Here is a 27,576-nt window from a genome sequence, read left to right as displayed (position 1 = left end):
AAGCAGGCAGCCCTCCCACACTTGATTTGTCCCAAAGACCATCGGGACATTGACACTTCATGCTTTTGTGCTGCACTGGGGAAGCAAAGAGCAGGGTAACCCATTGCTTAAAGAAAAGTGACCGTGTGAGGCTCCATATGTATTCTCTCTTCCAGAGGCGGAAGAATAGCTCACTTGGATCCAGAGCTGAGCCTCCGTTTTCAAATGAAGGGCTCGATCAGAAACCCTCTGATGTCAATGGGATTTGGATCAGGTCCAAATAGAGGGTGTTTCTCAGGGCTCATCTATGCAAACACTTAGGGTGCGGCAAGCTAATGCTGGGTAGATTGACACCTGGGCTTGCTGAGCACTAAAGGTCCTGTAAGTACATTTTGATCTAGCCTGCTTTGCAACTGGAGAAGATGAAAATGCAGTAGGGAACGGTTAGTGCCTGTCAGCAGGGTCCGCATGGACAGCTAGTGCAGTGTAGATTCACACCCCAGCTGGCCGCAAACTAAGCATTCGCATGAGAAAACCCAAAGTGCTGGCTTCACACTCCTCGCTTGGGTACTGGAAATCCATCTGTGCTCAGCTGCAGCAGCAACACAGGGCTTCCCTACACCTGAAACGCTACAGTGGCACAGCTGCAACACTTCAGTGTAGACACTATCTGTGCTGAACAGGATGGGTTCTCCCATCCGCATAGGCAATCCACCTCCCTGAGAGGCAGTAGCTATGTCAAGAGAAGAATTTTTTCCATCCACCTAGCGCCATCTACACAGAAGATTAGGTTGGTTTAACTGTGTTGCTCAGGAGTGTGGATTTATCACACCCCTGAGCGACATAGCTGCAGGGGTGCTGGAGAAATTTGTACAGTGCAGATGCTGAGAGCCATTGAACCAAACTGTAAACCTGGATACGATGGAAACCACTTCAAGCCAGGGAGTGCGGCAGCACCCCTAGTTCCAGCACTTATGCATAGCTGTGCAGCTGCAAGTTCCCAGTGTAGACCAGCCCTTAGATTCTGTCATCTGAGCTTAGCTGATCAGGGTTGGCCCAAGGTCAAATACAGCCCCGGCATATGTTCACACAAGTATCTGCATACTCTCCCCAAGATCATGAAAAACTACTTCCTGTTCTCCTTCCAGGGTCTGATTCAAAGCACAGTGATACCAATGGGAGTTTTTCCATTGACTTTGATAGGCCTTGGATCAGGTCCTTACTGGGAGAATCGAGATCCTGTGCAGGTCACCAGATCTGCAGTTGTCTAGGGCTAATCCACTTGCTGATGATGCATGGGGCAGAACATATTCCATCTCACTCGTCCATCGCTTTATTGGCTCCTACTGGGTGGGCTAGGAATGGAAAACTCCTGAGATGGTCAGTGAAGCCAGCAGCTGTGACTCAGAGACACAGAGGGAGCAGAGCAGATACAGGGCTCGATCCTGCCCTATTAAAGTCCATGAGAATTTTGCCTTTTGCTTCAGTGGGCCCAGGATCAGGCTCCAATGACTGACATGGACACTCTTTGGATTATAACCAACCTTTAAAAGCAACCAAGCAGATGGAAAGCACCAAAGACCTCTCAACTGCAAGGAATCAAGTGTTCCTTCCCTGCCGCTGGGCTTTTGCAAACTAAACATAACCTTTATAAAAGTAAATTATTGTCTTATAACTTAAGTGCATCAATCATTTCCTTAAATATGGTTCACGCTGAAAATAAAGTTACTTTTGCTGTACAGTACATTTCTGATAGAATTAGGAATAAACTTTGTTGATACTATATGCAGGTGTGTCTGTGCAGTACATACATTTACACACCCACCCCATGTGCAGGCACATAGGTATGTTTGGGTGTATGCCTATCTTTTTCCAGGAATTTCCCAGTTAGTGAGAGACAGATTAGGAGTTTCTAGATGTCTAAACTTGCATGAGAATGTCTATATTAAAAGTCCCTGTTTTCATCAATAAACACTAGAGCTGGTAGAGAAACAGGAAAAAAAATGGCGAACATTTCTTTGAAATTTCCCGTTTTTTCATCAAATTTTGCCAAAATTACAAAATTTGAAAAGTTTTGGACCATTTTTACAGGAGGACTGAAATCGTATGGTCAGAAACTCTAAGGCCAGAACGTCACTCAATGCAATCATCTTGTCTGACTTGTATGTCGCAGGCCAGAGAACTTAGCTGAAATAAATCCCATAAACCGCAGGAGGAGGGTGCGGATAACGGAATTGTGAAAACTTTGCACAAAGTGTTTCCTGTTTTTTTCTTTCCCCATCAAAATTCGGTCTAAATTTCAAAATAAAAAATAAATAAATATATGAATAATTGTTTCTTAAATCAATCCTTTCTATAGCTGGACAGGGGGGAAAACAGGAGATGGGGGATGTCAAAATTTCATAGAAATGTTTAACCTGTTTTTCCCCCATAGTTGAAATTTCAGGTTGAAAACACCTAGCAGCCCAGCTCTAACAAACACTTAATATCTAATACTAGAATTCTAATAAAAACATTACACTATGCAATCCATAACTTAGTCAGTCTTTGGAAATACTGAGCTACAAAATATTGTCTGACAGCATTCCAGCAACATAAACCCCTTGCCCGCCATATCTGAAGTGGGTTTAGCCTGTAATGTCATAGACGCCTGTGCCTGGCCAGGTGACACAGACAAGGTTCAAGAAGTGAAATAGGAGTTCTGCATGGAGTACAGCTGGTCGATGGGATTTCCCATTCTTGACTGCAGCGGTCCAGCTTCTGAAGTTGCTAGGAAACAGTCGCCCAGGTTGCTAAGTGAGGTATCATCACTATCCAGGTCATGGAAAAGGGGCTCAGCACCTTAAAGTGAGGCAAACAAACGATGTTGAAGTATTATTGGCGATGGACAGTCCTAGCAAAGTGCTTCGCAGTAACATAGCGCTGTCCCCCTGCAGAGCTAAAGGGCTGGAGTGTGGGCATTCAGCAGCTGCCCACACTAGGGGGCGCTGCTGATCCATGACACTTCAGCTGGAGCTCTGGAAGGCAGCATGTGCTTCAGGAAGGTGCCAATCTCATCAGCCATGGAGACTCGCAGGGAAGGGGAGAACTGGCATGCAGGGCTGGCTTTAGGAAGTGCAGGGCCCAATTCGAACAGTTTTGACAGGGCCTCGGCAGGGAAGACAAAAATAATAAAATAAATAACTATAAAAAAACCACATGGGGCTTGTACTCACCGGGTGGTGCTCCGAGTCTTCGGCGGCACTTCGGCGGCGAGTCCTTCACTCGCTCCAGATCTTCGGTGGCACTGAAGGACCCGCCGCCGAAGTGCCGCTGAAGACCCAGAACAAGCGAAGGACCCACCGCTGAAGTGCTGCCAAAGACCCAGAGCACCACTAGGTCAGTAAAAATTAAAAAGGTGCCTTTAGCCAGGGAAGAGATTCTCACTGGGCGTGGGGCCCTCTTAGGCGCGGGGCCCGATACGGGAGAACTGGTGGAATTGGCCTAAAGCCAGCCCTGCTGGCATGTGTGTGTAAGTCAGAGTGGAATCTCCACTCTGGCCCTGTATTGGTGGGTGGAAAGAGACTTGCTTCAGAGCTGCCTAGAGATGAGCACTGCAGTTTCCCAGTGGCTCTTACCATAGGGGTGCATGTGGTCTCCTGGCATCTGGGGCGGGGTGAGCCCTTGCCGGAAGGGGTCCGAGCTGTAGACGCCCTGTTCAATAGCCAGCAGCTGTTGTGGTGGGGCCAGTGTGGTGTATGGGTTTATGATCCCCTCCAGGCCAGCATTCCCACCATTGTTTGTCTGAGCTGTAAGACAAGGGTGAACTGATGTCAGAGCCAAATGCTGCTGTACACCCACCCTGTTTCTAACCTCCCTGGGCTGCTACACAGGTCTGCACTCCAAACCCCTCCCCAGGCAGCAGTGCTGGTTCTCTTCTCACCCCTCCGGGCTCTCCTCTGACACACATCCGTGAGCCCGCAGTCCCACAGTGGCACCCTTTACTCTACCTCACCAGCGCCAGGACTCAGCTCCCCCCTTCTTGCCCTGTCACCTAAGCTTCTGGCCCCCTTTGGCCAGAATCAGCGTCTCTTTGTGCTGTGCTGCTGTCATCCCTCCTTTGCTGCAGAAATGGGCAGAGATGTCAGGCTCCATCCACTCCAGACTTCTGGACAAATCATAGCCTTGCATGCTCCCAGGAGAATGCTCTGTCAGTCACTCTAGCCCTGTGCTTGGGGCCCGGATGGAGGGGTAACACAAAGGTGGCTTTAAGTCACTTTCACACACCATGTATGCTGGGGTCATTCTGGGGCCACCATGCCCTGCAGTGTAAGTTAGAACCTCCTCTGGGCTGCTCTAATTGACTCTCGGCTTCCCATGACTCCCCATGGGCCTTGGAATGCAGAGAACAGATGAAGAGCAGTGTGATTTGGCCATGTCCCCTCCCACCCCCGCCACGAACATAGCCCTCCCTCCTGCTCCCTAGTGCAAAAACTCCCCTTGCCCAGGGTCGTAGCTCAGGACTGTGGTAGAGCCATTTCACCAGCTCTGCACCAGCCTGGGGGCCATTCTCGTTCCCCTTCAAGCTCCTTTCCACTCCCAGAGCAGCACCAAGGGGCCTTATCAGAAATGAGAAACTCTCCCTCGCTGGCAGGAGCAGCTTTGCCACCTCCAGTGCACTAGGCAGGTCCTCAGAGAAGCATTGAGTCGTTAGTCATCTCTGTTTTAATTAAAGCCAAACCATCTTTTCCTAGCCTCACCCCTTGCGGCAGTGAGAGGCCCTGAATCCCTTTCCCATGCTAGATGTCCTTTCCGGCCCCTTGCCCTTATGCTGTAAGCCATGAAACGCTACTTCACCCAGCATTTAAACAACCAGTGGAACTCACTGCTGCAAAGAGATTATCAAGTCTCATGCTGTGGCTGGGCTTCTAAGTGAGCTGTTTATCTTATGACAGATAGTAACATTTTCAGCTCTGCTGCCCACGCATGTAGGGCATTCTACAATGGGCTAGTGCCAGTGATTCTCCAACTTTTGTACTGATGACCCCTTTCACATAGGAAGCCTCTGAGTGTGATCCCCCTTATAAATTAAAAACTCTTTTTTCTATATTTAACACCATTATAAATGCTGGAGGCAAAGCAGGGTAGGGGTGGAGGCTGACAGCTCATGACCCCCCATGTAATAACCTCGTGACCCCCTGAGGGGTCCCAACCCCCAATTTGAGAACCCCTGGGCTAGTGGCTCTAGGGGTAACAAACCACAGAGCTGGGGGATCCCGAGCAGAGTTCTGGAGTGCAGTAGGGGCCGGTCTTGCAGCAGAATGGGAGATCCCAGCTAGAAGAGTTGGGGTTCTAGGCCAGGAAATGGGACATGGGCAGCAGAAAGTGGGCACTGCAGTTAAACTGGGAATACCATTGTGGCAGATTGGGGCGAGGGGCAGCATTGTGCAGCAGCTCTGTGATCTCCAACAGTGGTCATGGGGATCTCATGCAGCAAGGGGGCTAGGGGGGCCTTGGGCAGTACCTGAACTGAGCCGCTGGGTGTTTTGCTGATCTTGCTGCTGCTGCTGCTGCCTCCTCGCAAGTTTCTTCATCTGTTCAGGAAGGAAAGGAATGCAGAGGGTTGAAACAAGTCAATCTATGGAGGAGGCAAGAGCAAAGCTCTAGGACAGTGTTTTTTGGAAGAATACAGGGCCAGAGGGACCTCCTGGGTCACTGAGTCCAGACCCCATATCATCCCCCAATGTTACGTACCTTCGCTCTCTGATTCTGGAACCAAACCTGCACGACTCGCACACTCAGCCCCGTCTCAGCTGCCAGTGTCTCTCTGACCTGGAATAAACGACACAGCAGACGGCCTCAGTCTTTTAACCAGCGGTTTTACAATTTCATTCCAGGGGAGGAACAGTGATCAGGCAAACCCCGGTGACCCAGAACATCAGGGAGTCTCCAGTTCACACAGTCCCCAGGAGGCCCGGCAGGCAGCCATGCTTAGCTAGCAGCCTGCTGGCAGGGAGTTTTCCTACCACTGGAGCCAGCTCAGAGACAGAACCATGGACTGCACCATCTCCTCCAGATCCCTTTGGGTAGAGGCTTTGCCTTGAGGCCTGTGAACCCTGCAGCTGGCCACCAGGGCCGGCTCCAGCTTTTTTGCGGCCCCAAGCGGTGAAGAAAAAAAAAACCAACCCCCCCGCAATTGAGCTGCTGCCGAAGACTGAAGCGGAGCGATTTAGCTGCCGCCAAGAAGGAAGAGAGGGACTGAAGGACCCGCCGCCAAATTGCCACCGAAGACCCAGACGTGCCTCCCCAAAAACAGACAGACTGCTGCTCCTTTCTATTGGCCACCCCAGGCACCTGCTTCTTTCGCTGGTGCCTGGAGCTGGCCCTGCTGGCCACACAGATGGTGAGCTGTGAGCTGCTTCCCATACGAAGCGCTTGTTTCACTATCCCCATCTTCTATGCCTTCCTACAGTCTCCCCTCACTTTGTTTGCTCTCTCTCTTGGGTCTGGTGTAGGGAGACCAGACAGCAAGTGTGAAAAATCAGGACAGGAGGTGGGGGTAATAGGAGTCTATACAAGAAAAAGACCCCAAAATTGGGATTTTCCATATAAAATCAGGACATCTGGTCACCCTAGTCTGGTGATCAATCTAGACCATAAGCCCTTTGTGCTAAGGACTCCTTTTTTAAATGACCTACATGTACAACAATTAGCACTATGGGACCCCGATCCCTGACTGGGCCCTCTGGGTAATTCTGTAGTGAAAATAATAACGAATAAGGAATCACACAATGTGGTTGCTCTCTGCCTCACAAGTACACACAAGCAATCAAATGCCTAGGGATGAGTCCGCAGTCTGCACTGGCTGGAATTGAAGGGATTTAGTTCAGCCTATGAAGCCTGGGGGTGAAATCCTGCTCCCCACATCTGTTTTGCCATTGATGCCAACGGGGCCAGGATTTCACCTTAATGGCAACTCTGTGCCCTGGCCCAGAACACGGCCCCGGGGGAAGAGAAGGATGCCTGGTGCCTGCCCTCTCCTTCACATCCCCACATGGGGATGGGGCACAAGTGCAGTGCTTGTGTTTGGGGGAGCACAGGGACTGTTCCCTCCTAGCTCCTCCAAGGGCACAAGCTGCACCAAGGGGGCAGGGAGGAGATGGGAGCCATGCACGCCTCCCTTGCCCTCACCATCCCTTGCAGCTAAGGCATGGAGTAGCAGCTACACCCTCATGTGATCTGGAAGGAGTCTATGGAGCTCCCCACCAGTGGGGCAGTGCCAGCAAGATACAATCTGGCCCTATATGAACTGGGCCCTGGTTATCTTAAAGACTATCTCATGTGATCATACAGCAGCATTGAGCAAGCACTCCTCCTGTTGAGCCTGGGTGTGACTAGAGGCAGGGCCTTCTTAATGGGGGGGGTCTCAGCTATGGACCAGCTTCCCCATCAGTTCATCAGAGCCTGAGTTTGTTGACCTTCAGGTCATGCTGGAAGGTCCACGCTCTTCCTAGGTGCTGGAGGGTAGGCAGATGGGGCTGGGGGAGGGCTGTAGTACTGGGGAATCCCAGACAGGTTTCAGCTGTGGGACAGACTGAGCACCTCCTTTTGCGACCAGTGGAGAACCTCACAGATAGGGCACGTGACTGTAAGATGCTCTCTCTTCCACAGACGCAAGATCACAGCCAGGCCAGTCCGGCTACCTGCAGCTTCCGATCATAAGAACTGGCTGGGAACATCAGAACAGAGATGGGGTCTATAATCTGGCCCACAGCCACTCAGGACCTTAAACACAATAGAAGAACTTTAAAGAAAATCAATGTCTAGCTTGACAGGGAGTGAAGGCAACAATTTCTGCAGCGAAGTAATGTCCTCGGGCAGCTCCATGCCTGCAAGAATGGAATCCGCAGCAGCCTGAATGAGCCGTTAGCCTCGATAGGTGATGAGAAGGAGCCCTGTATAACAAACAATTACTGTAATCGAGCCTTGAAAAAACAGAGCTGTTTAGCCGTAACTCTAAATCTATCTGCCGGAGCACTGGTGGGAAAAGGCCCTTTTAATGATGAAATGGCGAGAAGGGGCCAGATCTCCAGCGGGTGTCAGTTGGCGCGGCTCCATTGTCTTAGATGGATTTGTGCTGATTTACATCAGCTGAGTAGCTGGCCCAGGAGAATGGCCAATTGGAGGATAATATGAATCTCAGAGTTGGGTGAGGATGGAGTCAGGGATATATTGTCCAATGGAATCACCAGGACAGACACACTGCTCAGCAACCGAATCAATGTTATTGGAGTCAATAATCAGAGCCCCTGCTTTCTTTGGGTTCAACTTCATGAAGTTCTAGGACATTAAGGTCCATCAAACACCTAATCTGAGTAGAAATTGCAGGTGTTTGGGACTTTTTTAAAAACTAGACTTAAAACACTGAGAAATGTACAATAGAAAGGAAACAATCCTTCATTTTTCAGGAAATAGCCTGGATGATCTAAGAGATCCTTTCCACCTCTAACTTTCCTGGATGATCTAAGTCAGTGGTTCTCAATCAGGAGTCCAGGGGCCTGCCAAGCAGGGCCAATGTTAGACTTGGTGGGGCCCAGATCAGAAAGCCAAAGCCCAAGCCCCACCATGCGGGACTGAAGCCTGGAGTCCCAAGTCCCATTACCAGGGCTGAAGCCGAAGCCTGAGCAACTTAGCTTTGCAGGGCCCCCTGTGGTGTGTGGCCCAGGGCAGCTGCCCTGCTTGCTACCCCCTAATGCCTTCCCTGGCTTTCATATGCAGAATTTTTTTTTGTTGTGGCACGGTTGGGCCATGGAGTTTTTATAACATGTTGGTGGGACTTCAGAAAGAGAAAGGTTGAGAACCCTTGATCTAAGAGATCCTTTCCACCAGAAAGTCCTTGGCACAGGGGTCGTATCCTCTACTATGTGTTGTACGGCACCTAGTACACAGTGTCTGGGACAGACGCTGCCTTACAGAGACTACAATCTCAATAGACAAGACCAAGGGGAATTAAAATCTCCATTTTACAGACAGGGAACTGAGGCACAAGGGACTTGCCCAAGTTTGCACAGGAAGTCTGGGGCAGAGCGAGGAACCAAACCTGCTGAGCCTTGTGCCGGTGCCGGTGCCGTGACTACAAGACCCTTCTTTCCCCAGCTAAGTGCATCAGTGGTACGAAGCAAACCCACTCCAAAGATAGGATATTACTTGTTAACCTTCCTTGCAGACAATACCATTCCACCTGACTCCCACTAGGATACTGAGCACCCAGGGAGATATAAGCAAGCTCTTCCATAAGATTTTTGGAATCTCTGGGGCACTGGTAGGTGCACTTCATGCATGTCACAGACAGCAGTAACTCTATCCACCCTCCCCCAGTGAACACGGCATGGGACTGGGACTCAGCAGGTGTAAATCGGTGTTGGTCCAATGACTTCAGTGGAACTAGGAGGATTTACTGCCGCTTGGGGGTTGGCCCAGAGTCAAAGAATTACCCACCATGCTGTGCACACACAGGCGTATATACACTTACAGCACATACCTTCATTTCTTCTTGCATGCACAGCTGGGAAATTTGCTCCCATTTGGAGGTGCTTTGGAAAGCTGGGTTCCCTGGATACGTCTGGCTGCACAAGTACATGTTACACACACACACAAACATGCAGCAGAAAAAGAGCAGGCCAGATCCTCAGCTGATATAAATCAGCACCGCCCCAGTGGCTTCAATGGAGTGACACCGGCTGAGAATCTGGCTCAACATCTCCAACATGCGGATGGGTCTCTTCTCACTGTACCTTCCTGCACGGCTTGGAGGAGACCTCGAATGATGCTTTGAACGCCCTCCGCTGCTGCGTTGTCAGGATTGTCCTCGGTCTCTTGGGACGCTTGTGATCCTTGCTGTCCTCGGCGCCTTTCCCGGGACCATGACCCATTTTGCATAGACTCTCTTCATCATCACTTTTACCTGAAAGAATTAAGCAGGCCCATAAAGGTGATGGACAGAGCGTGCCAGCTTTCTGGGCAGTGCGTCTTGGTTTAGCTGAACTGTGCATTTTAGCACCCAGATCATCAAAGGGATTTAGGTGTCCAACTCTCACTAGGCCTTAGGAGCCTGAGACTTATTGACATTCAATGAGTATTAGGCTCCTAAGTGACTTTTGAAAATGGGATTTAGGAATCTACATCACTTGGCAACTTTTGAACCCGTAGTACACGTATCTACACCTTTTAAAGACTTCTTGCTGCAAGTTCCCCAGCCACCCAGCCAAACCTCACATAGATTTATTTACACTTTCATCTGGCCACGGATATTTGATCCAAACCACCACAGACTTTTTGGGGATTCCACGTTCCCCTGCCTCCTCATAGTTTTCTATCCAGCCTCCTAATGACAAAGTGGCAACCACCTTCCTTGAGGGCAGCCTGGCTTCACTGAAAGCAGAGGGGATGGCCACCTTCACTAGAGGCAGCCTCACTTTTGCATGCAAAGCTATTGTGGAATTACTGCCATCTTGACTGGGGAACATTTGGCTTCAGCTCTGTTGAAAGCAAGGGGAAGTGGTGGCCATTTTGAACAAGGTGAAATTCACAAGTTGGAATGCCAGGATCATGTGAAACAAACTCCACCAAATATTGTGAGATTCATAATAAAATCACATGGATTAGCCACACCATAATAGGGCTTAGAATGGAAGTCTAGATGCAGCCTTAGCTATGGAGGTCCAACCTGCACTTCCCATAATTCCAGATTCTTGTGTTAAGCACTTTACAAAGGTATCATTATTCCCATTTTACGGATGGTGAGACTAAGCCTCAGAGAGATGAAGTGACTTAACCAAGGTCACACACCAGATCAGGGGTAAAGCTGGGCCTAGAAGCCAGGACTATCCACTGGATTGTGTCTCTATTGTACAATGACCTCCTCAAACCACCCTTCTGTTGTTGTCTTGTGGGTCTCATCATCACACACTGTGTCTGGACAGCTTATATTGATTCAAAAGAAGGACAAAGCCACTCTTGACTGATCAAAAGATATTGCTGTGCATTCACTTGCAGATCATAGATCAGGCCAGATATAAATGTGCATGTATGCAGTTTATATAACAGGACATTATGATTTTGGGTCAGAAATACATCCAAGGTGAAACATGAAACTGTAGAAGCTTCTCCCTAGAATTCATGTGGGAGAATTTTTCTCTTGAGAACTAAAAATGCTGTAGCAGTCAAATATTACAAAGAGATAAAGAGGGGACAGGCTCTGACCCCCAAATCCAAGGTCTAGATCAGGGATAGGCAACCTTTGGCATGTGTGCCAAAGACGGCACACAAGCTGATTTTCAGTGGCACTCACACTGCCCGGGTCCTGGCCACCAGTTCGGGGGGCTCTGCATTTTAATTTAATTTTAAATGAAGCTTCTTAAACATTTTAAAAACCTTACTTACTTTACATACAACAATAGTATAGTTCTATATTATAGACTTAAAGAAAGAGACCTTCTAAAAACATTAAAATGTATTACTGGCACGTGAAACCTTAAAGTAGAATGAATAAATGAAGACTCTGCACACCACTTCTGAAAGGTTGCCGATCCCTGGTCTAGATGTTCTTCATAATTTAACCTGACAATGTGAAATCGAGATGAAAGGACTAGCACTCGATGTTTGCAGAACTGTAGGCAATAGGAGCATACATCTCTTCTCTGACATAAAACCACCCAAACTCAGGCACTTGGGGAAAAACAAGAATTAATGCCATGTGAAGTTTAAACTTGTTTCATATGTTTGTTAAAGATTGGAAGGAATTTGAGGAGTATTTTTCTCTTTCCCTTTTTTCCTCTGTTCATACCACCAATTTATGATGTGAGCAGTCTCCACTGAAGGTTATATCCTGTGAGAGCTAGACACCTGTGGAGCCTTGCTTGAGACAACAGTGTCAGCACTAGAAAAGGAACGACAATTTATAAATCCGTTTTGAGGAAAATTGAACTTTCTACACAAGGACAGGAGGTGGAGCCTAAAACCATACAAGCTGGACATTTTTCCCTGGAGGTCTAAAATACTTAACAATTTATAAACTCCCTGCTTAGTGCCTCAGGTGGCAGATTAAAAGCTGAATTGTCCAGAGGAGCAGGAAGGGAAGTAATTTTGGCAGCATGAGAAATACAGATGGATCGGAGTTCAGCTGATGAATTCATTGTATTTTCAAAGGCTGTAACTTACCTCTCAATCCCCAGACTCTGAAATGAGGGACAGTGACACTCAAAATGAGAGACAATGAGGGACAACCCACTTTAAAATGAGGGACAATTTTTTTTTATTGGACACACTGGGTTTGTTTTTAAATCAAAGTACAAGCATACAAATAGCCTGGAACTTATTATGATGAAACTAAGTAATGATTCTGTGCACTAAACACATACTTAAGATGCTAAGATGAAAATAATACGAGTGCTTGTCTCTTTAGAGTCTGGTTCTTGGACATAGCCATTACCTTCAGCCATGAGTGTCACAGGCTTTGGAAGAGCAAAACATTAAAGCAAATTACTGATTTTTTATACTAATGAAATGCAATAATACAGAAAGAATGTTAGGATGAACCCATACAGTTAAGATCAAGCTCCAAACTGTGGAGTGAGGTGACGGGCAGGTATTATGGCAACTCCAGTTTTCCTGATCCAAGTTTGCAGCTCATTGAAAAGGGGAGCAGGTGGATCAACGCAATGGCCCCTCAGTTCCCCAGGGATGCTGATGGCCCTGGCTACAGGGAAGAGCATGGGCAGGGGATCCCCCTCCCTGGCAGAACGGATCTGCCTGTGAACCACATCCTTGCAGCTGCAGATGTTCTCCCCGAACCTGGACTGGAAATGTGCCTCCACTCCCCAGAGCCTGCCCAGCTCCAGCACAGGCAGCTCCATGTCCAACTACCCAAGGAAGCAGGTGATTGAGGAGCAGTCCGGGGAGGTGCTAAGCAATTGCTCGGCTGCCCCTTCCTTGGCCCTGGGAGCCAACATGGGTGCCTGAAGGATCAGCCTTGAGCTCAGGCTCTGAGAGGAATTTGGGCACATTCCCCCAGTGTATGGAAGCTCTCAAGGCGTCCCTTGCTCCACTTACTTGCAGCATGGCAGTGACTGGTTGCGAATGTGAAATGTGACAACATCACGCACCAAGATATGCATCTCACAAACAGGAACCTGGCTGAGCAACCGAATTGGGACTTCACAATGGCAATGCACAGGACTGAAGGACAACTTTAAAAATCAGGGCCAGCTGTGGGATGCCCTGCACAGAGCCACTGGAATAGCTGTTCCACATGACTAGCAGCTCATAGGATTTGCTCCAATAGTCTAGATCACTGGTCTGTCTAATTTGAAACCCGTTCTATACCACAGCAGACCATTGTTCCATTTTATACAGCAGCCAACCTCCTAGCGTGCCAGACAGTTCACTGATCCATCCACTCTGGGCTCTTATCGCCTGCCACTAATGGCACAAATGGCCTAAGACCGCCTAACACCTTCTTTCCCCTGCCGGTCATATTAGTCAATATTTACCTCTTGGGTTAATAAATGTCAGTTTCACATCAACAGATGTCAAAATTCATTTATTATTCAGTAGACCTGGCTGAGATTTTTCAACCAAAATTTTTTGGTAAAAAAAAAAAATTCAGATTCAGCCGCATCAAAAAGTTTCACCAAACTGGGCTCATTTTGCTGAATTGCTTGGGTCAAAAATACTACAAAAAAAAATTAAAAATCAAAACATTTCATTTTGCCTTTTCCTAAATTAAATGTTTTGCTTTTTGGTTCAAAATGACTCTTCATTTCAAAATTTCCTTTTGTTTTATTAGAAACAAGCAAAAATGATTCAATTTTCTGGAGACTAATCATTTTGTTCTAACTGAAATGAAGATTTTTTTGTTTCTTTTTAACTTTATGGTTTGTCAAAAATTTCTAACTATTTCATTTCCAGTTCAACTCCAAACCTTTTTTTTTCCCAGCATTGCCAGTGAACTGAAAAACTCATTATCCACCCTCCCAGCCCCCAATATTCAATTCCATAATGGAATTTTCTAAGCAAGTACAGAATTCTGGAATACAGCTTAAAAGAGAGACACTATACAAAATACAGGCCTGGGTGCTTCCTACAAGGTGCCGACTTTGTCGACTCCACTATCAAATCCGCATTTTTAAATCAGCAAGTCTGAAAGATTTGCATCCAAGAGTTTTAAAAGAGCTGTCTGAAGAGCTCTCTGGACTGTTCATGTCGATTTTCAGTAAGTCTTGGAACATGGGAAGTTCCTGAAGACCGGCAGAAAGCTTAGAATGTTTAATTTACCCTGGTCTCTGCACTTATTTCACTGCCGCACAGGCTGTGTCCAGGGAGATTCTCCAGACTGAAGTATCCCTTTCACAATATACTGAGGTTCAGTTTGGAAAAGAAACATTTTATGTCCTTGAAATTCCACAGGGATTTTTTCTGTGCTCCTGCACTGAGCTATTGGAGACAATAACCCACTGGGTCTTGTCCTGTTCCAAGCCCCTCGACATCTACCGGCTGCAGCACCTTCACAGCTTGTCCATACTGCAGCAGAAGCCTGGACCAACATACCTCCATGGACTGTTCCAAGAGGAAGCGTTTCTGTGATGAACTCACAGTTGAAGTTCCGGGCAGGGCCAACGAGCAGGTCCAGTTCCAAAGACTTGTGGCTAGGGAAAAGACATGGCGACAGGCAAGCGGAAAGATTCCGGCTGGCTGCACAGAGTGAGGACAGGGTTTCAGCGCGGGAGCAGTCACTTGCTTCCCAATTCTTCGAACAGGAACAGTGGCTGAGGGAGGCGGACATTGGTCAGCAGAGAGAACCGTTTGAGCAGCTCATATCTATTATGGCTCCTGCTGCCTCTCTCACACCACAGCCTGAATCCCTAGCAACATATCCTCATTCCAGAAACAGCTCGGAAACCTCCCTGATTGGGTGACCCATGCAATCAGTCCCATGAGCAGCCGGGCAGGGCAACTTAGCCCCATGCAGGCCTTAGTCTTGAACCCCCTTCTCCTGGAAATGCTTCCACCCCCTTTCCCCAATGTTAAGTGTGCGAAAAGAGGGAAGGAATCATGCTCCAGCCCATTTCATAAATTGTCATGTCATTTGCAAGTATGTTGCATGGTAACTAGCACCCCTGCAGCACTGAGCCTCCCTAAAATCAATTAATCCCATTCTCTCCCTCCCAAAAGCACATCCATAAAGGTGCTAGTCTCCCTCTTCCATTGGTCCGTACACATCCGTAACACAGAAGGGAGCACAAAGCATCCCTGACTTCTGTTGCCTGGGCATGGCCAGCTCCAGCTGTGGTAGCTGCACTTTCTGGCTGTGTGTATCAGCTCAGTGGCCCCTTGCCGACACAGGTCCTTTCAGGGGGAAATGGCTCTAGCTTCACAAAGATTGGGAGGAGCACAGCAAGCCACGGTGAGGGGGACAGCATTGATGACACTGGCCTCCAAATGGGTCTGTAGCCACCTCCAATGGGTTTTCAATCTGCCCAAAGCACATTCAACCATTCTTCACCTGCCGAGAGCATAGTTAAACCGTCTTTTGCCAGGGCCTTTGCAATTAGGGTATGGTGTCATAAGCCAAGGCAAAAGGGGGAATGCAGGGTCCCCTGGAACAATGGTGAGGACAGTAGCTCCACTGATGACAATGTCATGTGGTGAAAATAGTGTCCCAGCCTGTCCATGAATGTAGGCTCCTGATCAGCGAAGAACCCTGGTCTCATGAACTTTCCCAACGCAGCCTACATTGGCATTACTAAATCTCCCTCTGTGATCCACAAGGGTCAGCAGAACAGTGGGGTAGTAGTACCATTGTGGAGGGCAAATTATGGACATGAGTCCCACCAATGGCTTCAGTGCAGATAGGAAACCCCATTCTCTGAAAGTCAGCAATTACCTCAGGAATATCTTTAATGCCCACCGCCTTAGGGTAACCCATACACCTGATTGCCTGTGATTTCCACCACTGATTTATTCGCAAATTAAGTTTCCAACACCAAACTGGGTTGGCAACGGACCTGTAGCAGTCTAGTGTAACCAGCTTCCAGATGGTTATAGCAACCCTCTTCTGGACTGGGAAGGGTGCCCTCATGCATGTGTCTTTATGCCAGACAGTCGGGGCAAGCTGCCCACAAAGCTCCAGAAATGTAGTTTTCTTCATGCAAAAGTTCTGGCCCACTGCTGGTCATCGCAGGTCCTCATGATGATGGGATCCCACCAGCCTACGTAGGGGACATCAGCGACTATATTGAGTGTCATGAGCAGCATTAGCGAGTGCGAGTCTGCCATGCCTGGATACATCTCCTCCTCCTCCATATTTAGCTCTGTCAGATGCCTTTGGTGGGTCAGAAAACACAGCCTAAATGTCCACCAATGCCTCATGGAAGCTCTGCCCATTTCCTGACACAGAAGTGAAAGTACAAGCAAGAGAACTTGAAAAGGAGCCTTCTCCATGTTGCTCGGCTGGCAAGGTTGGCAGGCTGTTAAAACTTCCTGTAACATGCTGGGTGCACAATAAAGCTTTCCCGTGGTGCACTGCAGTCAAAGGCCTAGAGCTGTCATTTCGAGAGAGTGGTAGGGAATCTGCGGTATGGTTGGTTTGACTCGGGTCTTCATGCTGCAGTGTGGATGCCAGAGCCCTAGGTTTGAAAATTCTTAACCTAGGGTTAACAATCAGTGTAGATGCTCTAACCTGGGTCAGCTGACTTGAGTCCCACTAACTCTGGGCTTACAGTGCAGTGTAGACATACACTCAAGAAATTCAATCTATTTAGCTTAACAAAGTGAAGGTTAAGGGGTGTCTCCATCACCATCTATAAGTACCTACGTGGGGAACAAATATTTAGTAATGGGCTCATCAATCTAGCAGAGGAAGGTCTAACATGATCCAATAGCTGGAAACTGAAGTGGGCCAAATTCAGACTGGAAGTATAATGTAAATGTTTTTAACAGTGAGAGTAATTAACCACTGGAACAACTTACCAAAGGTTGTGGTGGATTCTCCATCACTGATCATTTTAAAGTCAAGATTGGATGTTTTTCTAACAGATCAGTTCCCAGAATTATTTTGGGTTGAGTTCTCTGGCCTGTGTTATACAGGGGGTCAGACTAGATAATCACAACAGTCCCTTCTGCCTTGGAATCTGTGAATCTTTGGACTTGCAATACTTCAGTGGGAGTTCAGAGCACCTGGTATCCCATAGTGCGCACTCATCAGATAGGAGGATCAGGCCCAAAAGTCATTTTAGGATTATTTATTTTATAGTAGCACCAAGAGGCCCCAACCGAGACCTGGGCCCCTTTTTGCTGGGTGCGGTATAGACACACAGTGAGAGACAAGGCAGAAAAAGGTTGGGGAAGAAAAGAGAGAGGGGCTGTGACTTGCCCAGGGCCACAAAGTAGGTCAGTGGCAGAGCGAGGTATAGAATGGTAGTCTCCTGTGACCCACTCACTGACACCTCCTGGATTTTATTATTGCTCGTTTACTTGGGAACAAATCCACAGCGCTTGCTCACCAGTTTAAGTGGTGTCTGCACTGCAAATTAGCAGAGACTGCAGCAGGAAGATAGCCACCAGCGTTTCTGTTCTGCTTGCATATGGTTGAACCAGAAGCCACAGAGGTAGGGATGTGAAATTTTTTTGAAAATCACTAAGCACTGTAAAATTGTTTCAAACTGTTTTTATTCCAAGGCTGAAGTTATCTTGATTAAAATAATAGTAATCCATGATGTGGGCATGTTTTTAAAAAAATTAAACCATTAATTAGTGATTTTTAATACCATCCACTGTAATTTTCTATAACAAAACTTCCTTTTTCATTTTTTAATTCCTCAGTTATTAGCCCAAACTGCTTTAATTTCTTCACCCCTCATTGCCTCCCCACAATTGTTCTCTTTAGCTTGCGTCCCACGCTGCTTTGTGATGCTTAACTCAGTGTGGCATTTTGGGACACAGCTTGCATAGAAGATGCTATGCAATGAACACTTTATTGTGCTGCATAATTAAGAGACCTTATTTATGACTTAAATACTGTATTGGTCACCTCGGTTATTAATCCTCAGAGAAGCACCATGAAAGCACTTGTAAAATGACCATTGTACTGTGTACGAACTCCCCTCTAATGTGCTGTAAATCAATCATAACCTTTCCAGCAAAGCTCCTCTAGGATCCATTGGGGAAGTGTTTATGGTAATTACACCTATAATAAAGCTAAGCGGCTTGTTTTAACAACGATACACACAGTGTGGGCAGGCTTGGAAGGGGCTTCACTGTAGGGATAAGCAAAATGGCAGTAATTAAGGCCAACCTTAGAGGATCTGGGGAGGGCCTGGGAAGAGCCTTCCAGCCTCTATGTTTCCATGTGCCCTCAAGGTGGTGACCCTGCTCATGGGGAGCTGAGACTGACTGCGTCAGTGCAATGCAAGCTGAAATGCAGTTCTAGGAGGTCTGCACTGAAGCCAAAAAAGGTGAGTGTGGTCTTTGACAGACATGGGTGTGGTCTGGGGAAACCCCAGCTGTGCTCCACACCTGACAAGCTGTAATTTAAAGCAGGCAGTTGGCTGTGATCTCTCTGGCCCATTTCCATAGTAAGAATCAGAGGAGCTAAGCAGGGCTCTGAAATAGAATGGGCCACATTGAAATGCCTAGATTTGCAGACATATTTCTGTTCCACTTTCAATTAATTATAAGAAACAGTCAAACCTTATTTCACCTTGCAAGGTCTTTTGAAATGTGTGTTAACTACTTATGCTAAACAATCTGTTCCACCTGGTATTTGCACTATTCCAAGACCTGAAGAAGCTTGTCTCTCTCTCTCACCAACAGAAGTTGGTCCAGTAAAAGATATTACCTCCCCCACCTTGTCTCTCTAATGTCCTGGAACCAACATGGCTACAGCAACACTGCATATGCCTCACCGAGGCAGTCTAAGAAACTGGGAGTTACTCCAGGAAGCAGCAGTCCACAGAAGACACATTCATGCGGGACCAGGGAATTTCTGTATCAGTGGACAATAACTTGAATCACAAATTCTAGAAATTCAGTGAGGTTCTCACACCCATTCATGACCTGTCGATTGCGCTAGAAAAATGTAACTTCAACATCAGACAGACTTACAAAAAGTGTATTCGCAAAATAGGCAAAAGTTGTTCCTGGCAAAGGGAGGAAGGATGGCGCTGTGTTTAGAGCATTAGACTGCAATTCAGCAGATTTGAGTTGACATCCCAGCCCTGCCACAGACATCATATGTCACCTTGGGTAAGTTACTTGATCCTTCTGTTCCTCCTCTGCAAAGTGGAGTTAATGGTTCATTTTCCCGCTCTATTTCTGTTGTGGCTATTTAGATTACCAGCTCTTTGGGGGTAGGGACTGGCTCTTGCTATATGTCTGTACAGTGCAGGCTCTGACCACCATTGGGACCAGTAGGTCCTACTGGAATAGCAATAAATAAATAATAATACAATGTTTGTGTGTTGAGCTCTTCCTCTCCTGATGTCTGCAGCAGCTGCTGGACAGCCAAGAATGGATCCTGGGAAACTGAAATGAGGAGAAGCTCTATTCTACTGTTGGGTGTTGGGCTGAAAGCACATTTCATGCTGAGGCGGGGGTTGCAAAAGGCTACCACAATACAACTGATAATGATCATTAAGGCTTCAGCGAGATACAGCATAGATTTTAAGATCAGCAGGGACCAGTGCGATCATGTAACCTGACTTTCTGCATCATCACACGGGCCATAGGACTTGCCTGAATTAATTCCTGCTTCCAGTCCAATAGCTGTGGTTGAAAAAGAGCACATCTTTTAGGAAAAAAATAGCCGATCCTGATTGTAAAATGTCCAGTAATGATGAATCCACCACGGCTCTTGGTAAGTTGTTCCAAGAGTTAACGACCCTTTCGGTCAAAAATTTCTCCTTATTTCCAGTTGCAATTTGCCTGGCTTCAATTTCTAGCCTTTGGAACTTATTATATCGTACTCTGCTAGACCGAAGAGCCCTTTATTATTAAATCCCTGTTCCTCGTGTAAATACTGATAGATGGTGATCAAATCACACTTTAACCTTTACTTTGTTACTATAAATAGATTGAGCCTAAGACAGGTTTTCTAATCCTGCCATCATTCTCATGGCTCTTCTCTGAGCCCTCTCCAATTTCTCAGCATCCTTCTTGAATTGTGGGCACCGTATCCAGCAGCAAATGAACCAGTGCCAAATAACTAACTAACTAATCCCTCACTCTTACACAGCATTTTTCATCAGTGGTCTCCAAGTGCATTACAAAGGAAGTCAGTATCACACATGGTTAACAAACCTTCTGTCTCCTACTCGATATCACCTTATTTATTCATCCAAGGACCGCATTAGTCAACAGGAGAGGAGTGGCAAAGTACTGCTCAAGAGATTTTGCAGCTGGCATATCATCATCACCACTGTTATTATTATAGCTGTGCCTAGGGGCCTGAATCCAGGATTAGGGCTCTACAGATGACAAAAAGACAGTGCCTATGTGCAAGAGCCAGCAGCGGGATAGGACAGGCAGATGGGAGGAGCACAAGGTAACTAGACTATGATTGGAGTGGTAAGCAGCCGTCATAGCGCAGCTGCTAACCCCTGTACTTAACCGGCTCCTTCTGGCACCCCTGCCGTTTTGCATGCTTCCAGCTCCACTCTTCCTTGAGCACACACACCTGGTGTGGCTAATAGGCACCGCGGACATGGAACAACATGCTTTATTAGCAGCATGCAGCTGCTTTCCTTTCCCACCCCACAGGCAGCTTAGGTTCAGGGGGCAGACCGGTCACACTAATTCCCACCAATCTCTGGCTGCTGCTGCAGGGGTTTTCTCTCCCTCCCTCTCCAAGAAAGAAACCCACTCTCCTTGCAGGCTACTGGGAAATGAAGGAAATGGGTTTGCTCACTGGGTTTCAGATGCAATATGTAACTGCAGAGTTAGCCACTTACTGGTTCTTTGCCACTTTGTGTATGTGTAATGCTGCATTAATGCCAGTGTCCTGCTTACATTCCAGTGTGAGTAATTACATTTTTCCGTCTGCAGTTCCAACTACACATGACATTCTTATGCCCATTCTAAGCCACTGTGCAGCAATACTGTGCCGTTAGACACCTGTGAGGGGTGTTCCACACCAGAGATGGCTGCATTTCAGTAGCAGGTAAAGCGATGCCTTTATAAATAGCTATATTCCACTAACCATTATGTCAGCTTCTGCAAAAGAAACTGCTGCTAGATCTGAACTTTCCCAAAGCTAAAGGGGTCAGGCCCATTTCTATTCAGAATCTATTCATGTTTGCCTAACACTATGTGTAATTTATCAATAATTATATACAGCCTAAAAGAAACCCCCAGATCTGAGCTTGGTGGCTTCAGCCCATTGCTGGAGACTTAAGAATAAGGAACCTGAGATTTTTCTGCTCGGGACAAGTGACCGTGTTGTCTTCATTTATATCCCACCGCAGAGGTGATGGCAATAAAAAACTCTCTCTCTCTCTTGATCGCACTAAAGGAAGGCTGAGTGCTTGAGAGCATCTTATGACGATGCCTGTAGGTGTTGTACTGCCCTGATGCTATTTCCCAGCTAGCATCTGGCAACTATTTCTAACCACATGATTTCAGAGTGCAGCAGGACATTTTGCTGTTAGTGCAGGACAAGTGCAGCTCAGGGGATGATACTGGAGCCGCTACAGCTTTCAAGACATTAAAAAAAAAACCCACTGAAAACAAACAGATCTCTGCACTCTACTCTGCAAGTGATGAAAAGGGGACAAAACTCCTCAAACACCTGCTCCAAGAATCCATCTGAGTGGGAAAAAAAGTTGAGTCGGATTTAGTGTGGTAATACTTTTAATTAACTCTGCCTTTAAAGCCTTCCGTGAACGAGGTAGGAATTAATTAATCTTTAAGGCTCCTCCTGACGTCACATGGGAAAGGGCTGGGGGCCATTTCTATTGTCTGTGGTGACCTCTGGGTGACCCCACAGCTCAATGGGGAAGGGAGCAGGGTGGTGTGGGGAGGCAATCCAGGGCTACTCAATTTCGTGCGCGGAGATGAAAAAATTCTTTGGTTGGAGGGAATTAGAGAGAGGAGAAATGTTAGTACACTTTTAATTGGAAACCAGGGTCTTCTTTCAGAAGGGCTTGTTTACTTAGGCTTGGCCACTGGAGCTCAGGGGAGGCAGTAATTGAAGCAAGGGTTTGGGAGATTAAAGAGAACATATGGCTTCCACAGCCTTGCTTTTCATCTGCATTTTCTCACAAAATGGCCTTCGGTTTGTGTCCCTCCCTCCCAGCCTCTTACATTTCTGGAGGGCCTTTGGGAAGGCAGCCACTGGCTGGATACACAGCTCTTAATGTCACAGCTCCTTCCAGCACAGGGAAAGTCAGGGACTAAGCTCCATTGGAGATCTCAATGGGTTCACCTGGCACTGGGGGAAAGCTGGCTGTGGTGACAGGTTCAAGGCCTCAGGGTCTCACTCCACCCAAGGTGAGTTCGAGAGACAGGAAACCATGCAAAGGAGAGTCACAACCTCGCAGGGAAGCACTCTCTGGTTTCATGCCTGTAGCTCTCATTGCCTTGACTGGGATTTATGGCTGCTCAGCCCTTCTGGAAATCAGGCCAGCAGCCTGAGAAGAGTTAGGGGACTCAGAAGCCATGGCAAAAGGTTAATGGAGCATGGAGGTGGCTGGCCAGACCGCACGGGTGACTCCTTCATGAAAGGCTGCACTGGAGCTCTGCTTATACTGTGGTTCTGCCTGCGGAAGCACAGCCTCGTCCTCTTCACACGACATGGTATTACCCCACCTTCCTGGAGCACTGCTCTGCTTTGGGGCTTACAGCTCGGTCTCCTTTCCACAGGGCATGGCAGCAGTCCACTGGTTCACGCAACTGCTCAGCCACAGTGAGTGCAAAGCCATCCCTCTCCAGAAGAGGGCAGCGTATCTCCCATTTCCCTTTCACTCCACCTCGAAAAAGGCGCACTGAGATGTTGGGTTGCCAGATGGCATCACAAATCAAAGTCACCGTGTCACACGCACACCACCACATTTAGTGAGATCCCGCTACTAAACCCACTGGATGGGAGGAGCAAAGAGATGAACATCCTGGACTGAGCTACAAAGCAGTCACGTCACAAGCAGCAATGGTGGACCGCTACTAAAAGTTTAGGCATTGAGTCTGCTTTGGGGATAGGTTCAAAAATTTGGATCCTGTTCTGAAGTTTGTCCCAACCCTCCAGATCTCCTGGGTCTCCAGAATCTGGCTGGAGTTTTCATAGGAAGAGACTTTTTTTTCCCCTGAGGTTTCTGCCATTCCTTTTGATTGGGCTAGAAGTACTGTAAGCAAAGCCGAGGTTGTTGAGAATACCTGGGAAAAAGTTAGCTAAACTTTTTCAAACCGCAAAAAAAAAAAAAACCCTCACAAATCAGATCTGGTTCACTTTTGGGGTGAGGCTTCCTGTTGGTTCTTATTTTATCTGAATTGGCTTGCTTGTTCCTCAATATAGATATTTATCTCCAATAAGTTAAAAGTGGAGGAAAGACGGATTTTTTGCTAGTTGACTTTCCAAGGTCTGATTCAGCACCCTAACAGCACCATGTTCCCAATTCATACATTCCAATATTGGACAATCATCTACTTGACTTTCTAGCAACAATACTTGCAACTGCACCCTCGGCTGTTGGCATTCATCATTCGTGACGCTAATTGACTCAATATCACATGGCATGAAAGCCCTCCAATACGGGCCATCCAAATCTGTAGATTATCAGCTTCTTTCTCCAGGAGATCCACTGGCTATAAGGGATCTCACTCATTCTCTGGATACTCACTCACCATAACTGCTGCATCCAAAATATACAACCCCACAACAGCGAAATCAGCAATGCACCCAACACTCACTACAACAGCTGCAATGATTTTCCACCTCCATTACAAGTGCAGAGAAAGGTCCCAGTCCATCTTCATCACACCTGTACTGGAAAGGGACATTCTGAGTCAGTGGATAATGATAACTATTTGTTTTCCAAATGGCTTAGGGGAGGCAGTGCGACCTAGTGAACAGAGCACTAGACTAGGAGAGCTGTGTTTTATTCCCAGCTCTGCGACTGGCCTGCTGGGTATCCTCGGACCAGTCACATCGCTGCTCTGTGCCTCAGTTTCCCCGCTTGTGAAATAATGCTGACCCCTTTTGCAAAGCACCTTGAGATCTGCTACAGAAGAGCTAGCTGTTATTACAGCGACAAAGACTTGCTACAAATGACTGCCGGCTGTTCCTTTCACAGGGCTCCGGCCTCCAGGTGTTTAGCACCTTATCGTCTGACAACATGTTTCAAAAAGGAAGCAAATGATATTTTGGAAAATCAGATGCAATTGCAAGACACAGGGAAATGGCATGTGCCTGTCTGCCCCTGCTCTTAGACAGCGTCTTTAGGGACTGCAGCCTGTCTTTAGAGACACCGTCTAATTGAAATATTTCTGCTTAAAGTTCATTTTCTTTTTCTAGCCTTTGCTGCGGGACTGTTCTTATTTAGGGTTTGTGGTTTGTTTTTTTTAAAGGAAATGTTAAAGATTTATATGTAAAATAATGAAAGAGGCCAATCCAAGGCTCTGGCACCCTAACACATCATTAATAGCACAGTCAAATTCCAGCAGCATTAAAGTCACCATTTCAATAGGAACTCAGCCAGCCACGCACCTACCGAAACTCCTTTCCACCCCTTCGTCATTTGGGGAATCACACCCTCAGCCCTTTCCAGACATCCTATCAAACAGCTCCTTTGGCCGTATGCTCACAAGGTCACCAGCTCTGGGGTATGTCAGGCTCAGTTTTGGAGTCAGGCTATTTACCGTGGTTCAGAGGCTAGAGAATAGGCAGGGAATTTGGGAGACTTGGGCCATGTCTACATCTAAAATTTTGCAGCGCTGGTTGTTACAGCTGTATTAGTACAGCTGTATAGGGCCAGCGCTGCAGAGTGGCCACACTTACAGCAACCAGCGCTGCAAGTGGTGTTAGATGTGGCCACACTGCAGCGCTGTTGGGCGGCTTCAAGGGGGGTTCGGGGAACGCGAGAGCAAACCGGAAAAGGAGACCAGCTTCGCCGCGGTTTGCTCTCGCGTTCCCCGAACCCCCCTCAAACCGCAGGGAAGGAGACCTGCTTGCTCGGGGGTTCGGGGAACGCGAGAGCAAACCGGGAAAGGAGACCAGCTTCGCCGCGGTTTGCTCTCGCGTTCCCCAAACCACCCTGCAAACCGCAGGGAAGGAGACCTGCTTGCTCGGGGGTTCGGGGAACGAGAGAGCAAACCGGGAAAGGAGACCAGCTTCACCGCGGTTTGCTCTCGCGTTCCCCGAACCACCCTGCAAACCGCAGGGAAGGAGACCTGCTTGCTCGGGGGTTCGGGAACGATAGAGCAAACCGGGAAAGGAGACCAGCTTCGCCGCAGTTTGCTCTCGCGTTCCCCGAACCACCCTGCAAACCGCAGGGAAGGAGACCTGCTTGCTCGGGGGTTCGGGAACGAGAGAGCAAACCGGGAAAGGAGACCAGCTTCGCCGCGGTTTGCTCTCGCGTTCCCCGAACCACCCAGCAAACCACAGGGAAGGAGACCTGCTTGCTCGGGGGTTCGGGAACGAGAGAGCAAACCGGGAAAGGAGACCAGCTTCGCCGCGGTTTGCTCTTGCGTTCCCCGAACCACCCTGCAAACCGCAGGGAAGGAGACCTGCTTGCTCGGGGTTCGGGGAACGAGAGAGCAAAGCGGGGAAGGAGACCAGCTTCGCCGCGGTTTGCTCTCGCGTTCCCGGAACCACCCAGCAAACCGCAGGGAAGGAGACCTGCTTGCTCGGGGTTCGGGGAACGAGAGAGCAAAGCGGGGAAGGAGACCAGCTTCGCCGCGGTTTGCTCTCGCGTTCCCGGAACCACCCAGCAAACCTCAGGGAAGAAGACCTGCTTGCTCGGGGTTCGGGGAACGCGAGAGCAAGCCGGGGAAGGAGACCAGCTTGATTACCAGAGGCTTCCTCAGGTATGCTGGGATACCTGCTTATTCCACGGAGGTCAAGAAAAGCGCTGGTAAGTGTCTATACTTGATTACCAGCGCTGGATCACCAGCGCTGGATCTGCTACACCCGAGACAAAACGGGAGTACGGCCAGCGCTGCAAACAGGGAGTTGCAGCGCTGGTGGTGCCCTGCAGATGTGTACATCTCCTAAGTTGCAGCGCTGTAACTCCCTCACCAGCGCTGCAACTTTCTGATGTAGACAAGCCCTTGGAGTCTAGTCCCAGTTCTGTTCCTGAGTCACCAAATGGCCTTGAACAAGGTATGTCACATCTCTGTGCTGCAGTTTCCCCTCTGTAAAAATGGAAATAATGATAAAAATACCTAGCTTTTCTAATCCCCAGATCTCAAAGCACTTTACAAAGGAGGTTACTATCCTTAGACCCCATTTTACAGATGGGGAGACTGAGGCACAGAAACGGGAACTGACTCACCCAAAGTGACCCAGCACACCAGTGGCAGAGCTGGGACTAGAACCCAGGTCTCCCAATCCATTGTTCTATCCACTAGGTCACGCTGTAATATTAAAACTTACTTTTAGATTGGAAGCTCTTTGTGGCAGAGACTGGCTTTGGACCTGGGCAAAGCTTTACAAACTAGACTCCACACCCACCCAAACTAAGTGTATAGTCAGCTTGATCAAATTTTTTCACAAGTTCATGCAGAACTACTAACTGTGATATGTAACCTATCACTTAAATCAGACACTGTGCCAGATGACTGGTAGATAGCTAATGTGACATCAATTTTTTTAAAAGGCCCCAGAAGTGATCCTGGCAAATACAGGCCAGTCAGCCACCGGCAGGAGCAGACATGCCCGCCGCCGCTCGTGACTGGGAGGCTGCCCAAGCCAGAGGTCGAGACCAGGAGCTGCCTCGCCCCTACTACGATGAGGAGCCGCCAGAGCTGCCTCGCCCCTACTACGACGAGGAGCCGCCAGAACTGCCTCGTCCTACTACGGCCCTGAGGAGCCCCCAGATCAGGTGTGGCCCGAATTCCCCGAAACCCTACCGGACCTGCTGCCCAGTCCGGATTGGTCCTGGTCGACTATGCCACCCGGTTTCCAGAGGCCATCCCCTTGCGGAGCATCACGGCCCGGACCATCGCGGGCGAATTAGTGAAGGTCTTCGTCCGCGTGGGGCTGCCTAAGGAGATCCTGACGGACCAGGGCACTTATTTTACATCCCGGTTGCTGAACCAAGTCTGCCGACTCCTGGGGGTAAAACAACTGCAGACCTCTGTCTACCACCCCCAAACCGACGGATTGGTAGAGCGGTTCAACAGGACCCTCAAGGACATGATGAGAAGGTTCCCGCCAGACGAGCTACGCCATTGGGACCAACTCCTCCCGCCGCTGCTCCTGGCTGTCCGAGAGGTCCCCCAGGCGTCGACCAAATTCTCCCCCTTTGAGCTCTTATACGGGCGGAGGCCTCGGGGCGTGCTGGACCTGATGAAGGAGACGTGGGAGCAGTCGGCCTCCCCGACCCAGGGACTCCTCCAGTACGTCCTCTGGCT

General features: G+C 48.2%; 1 protein-coding gene across 1 annotated transcript in view; it reads right to left on the bottom strand.

Moving 5' to 3' along the window:
- Positions 1–931: 931 nt before the first annotated feature.
- The window catches only part of LMX1A (LIM homeobox transcription factor 1 alpha), a 143,191-nt gene continuing 116,546 nt past the window's right edge, over positions 932–27,576 (bottom strand). Inside the window, exons 5-9 of the mRNA XM_030573963.1 lie at positions 9,753–9,922; positions 5,713–5,790; positions 5,483–5,552; positions 3,597–3,767; positions 932–2,820 (exon numbers count right to left, since the gene is read on the bottom strand). Of these exons, the coding sequence (XP_030429823.1) occupies positions 2,660–2,820; positions 3,597–3,767; positions 5,483–5,552; positions 5,713–5,790; positions 9,753–9,922 (650 nt within the window). The 3' untranslated portion in view covers positions 932–2,659. The remainder of the gene's footprint in view (positions 2,821–3,596; positions 3,768–5,482; positions 5,553–5,712; positions 5,791–9,752; positions 9,923–27,576) is intronic.

The sequence above is a fragment of the Gopherus evgoodei genome, chromosome 8, assembly GCF_007399415.2.
Source record: "Gopherus evgoodei ecotype Sinaloan lineage chromosome 8, rGopEvg1_v1.p, whole genome shotgun sequence".
NCBI classification, from domain to species: Eukaryota; Metazoa; Chordata; order Testudines; family Testudinidae; genus Gopherus; species Gopherus evgoodei.
This window is presented reverse-complemented; position numbering and strand designations above follow the sequence as displayed.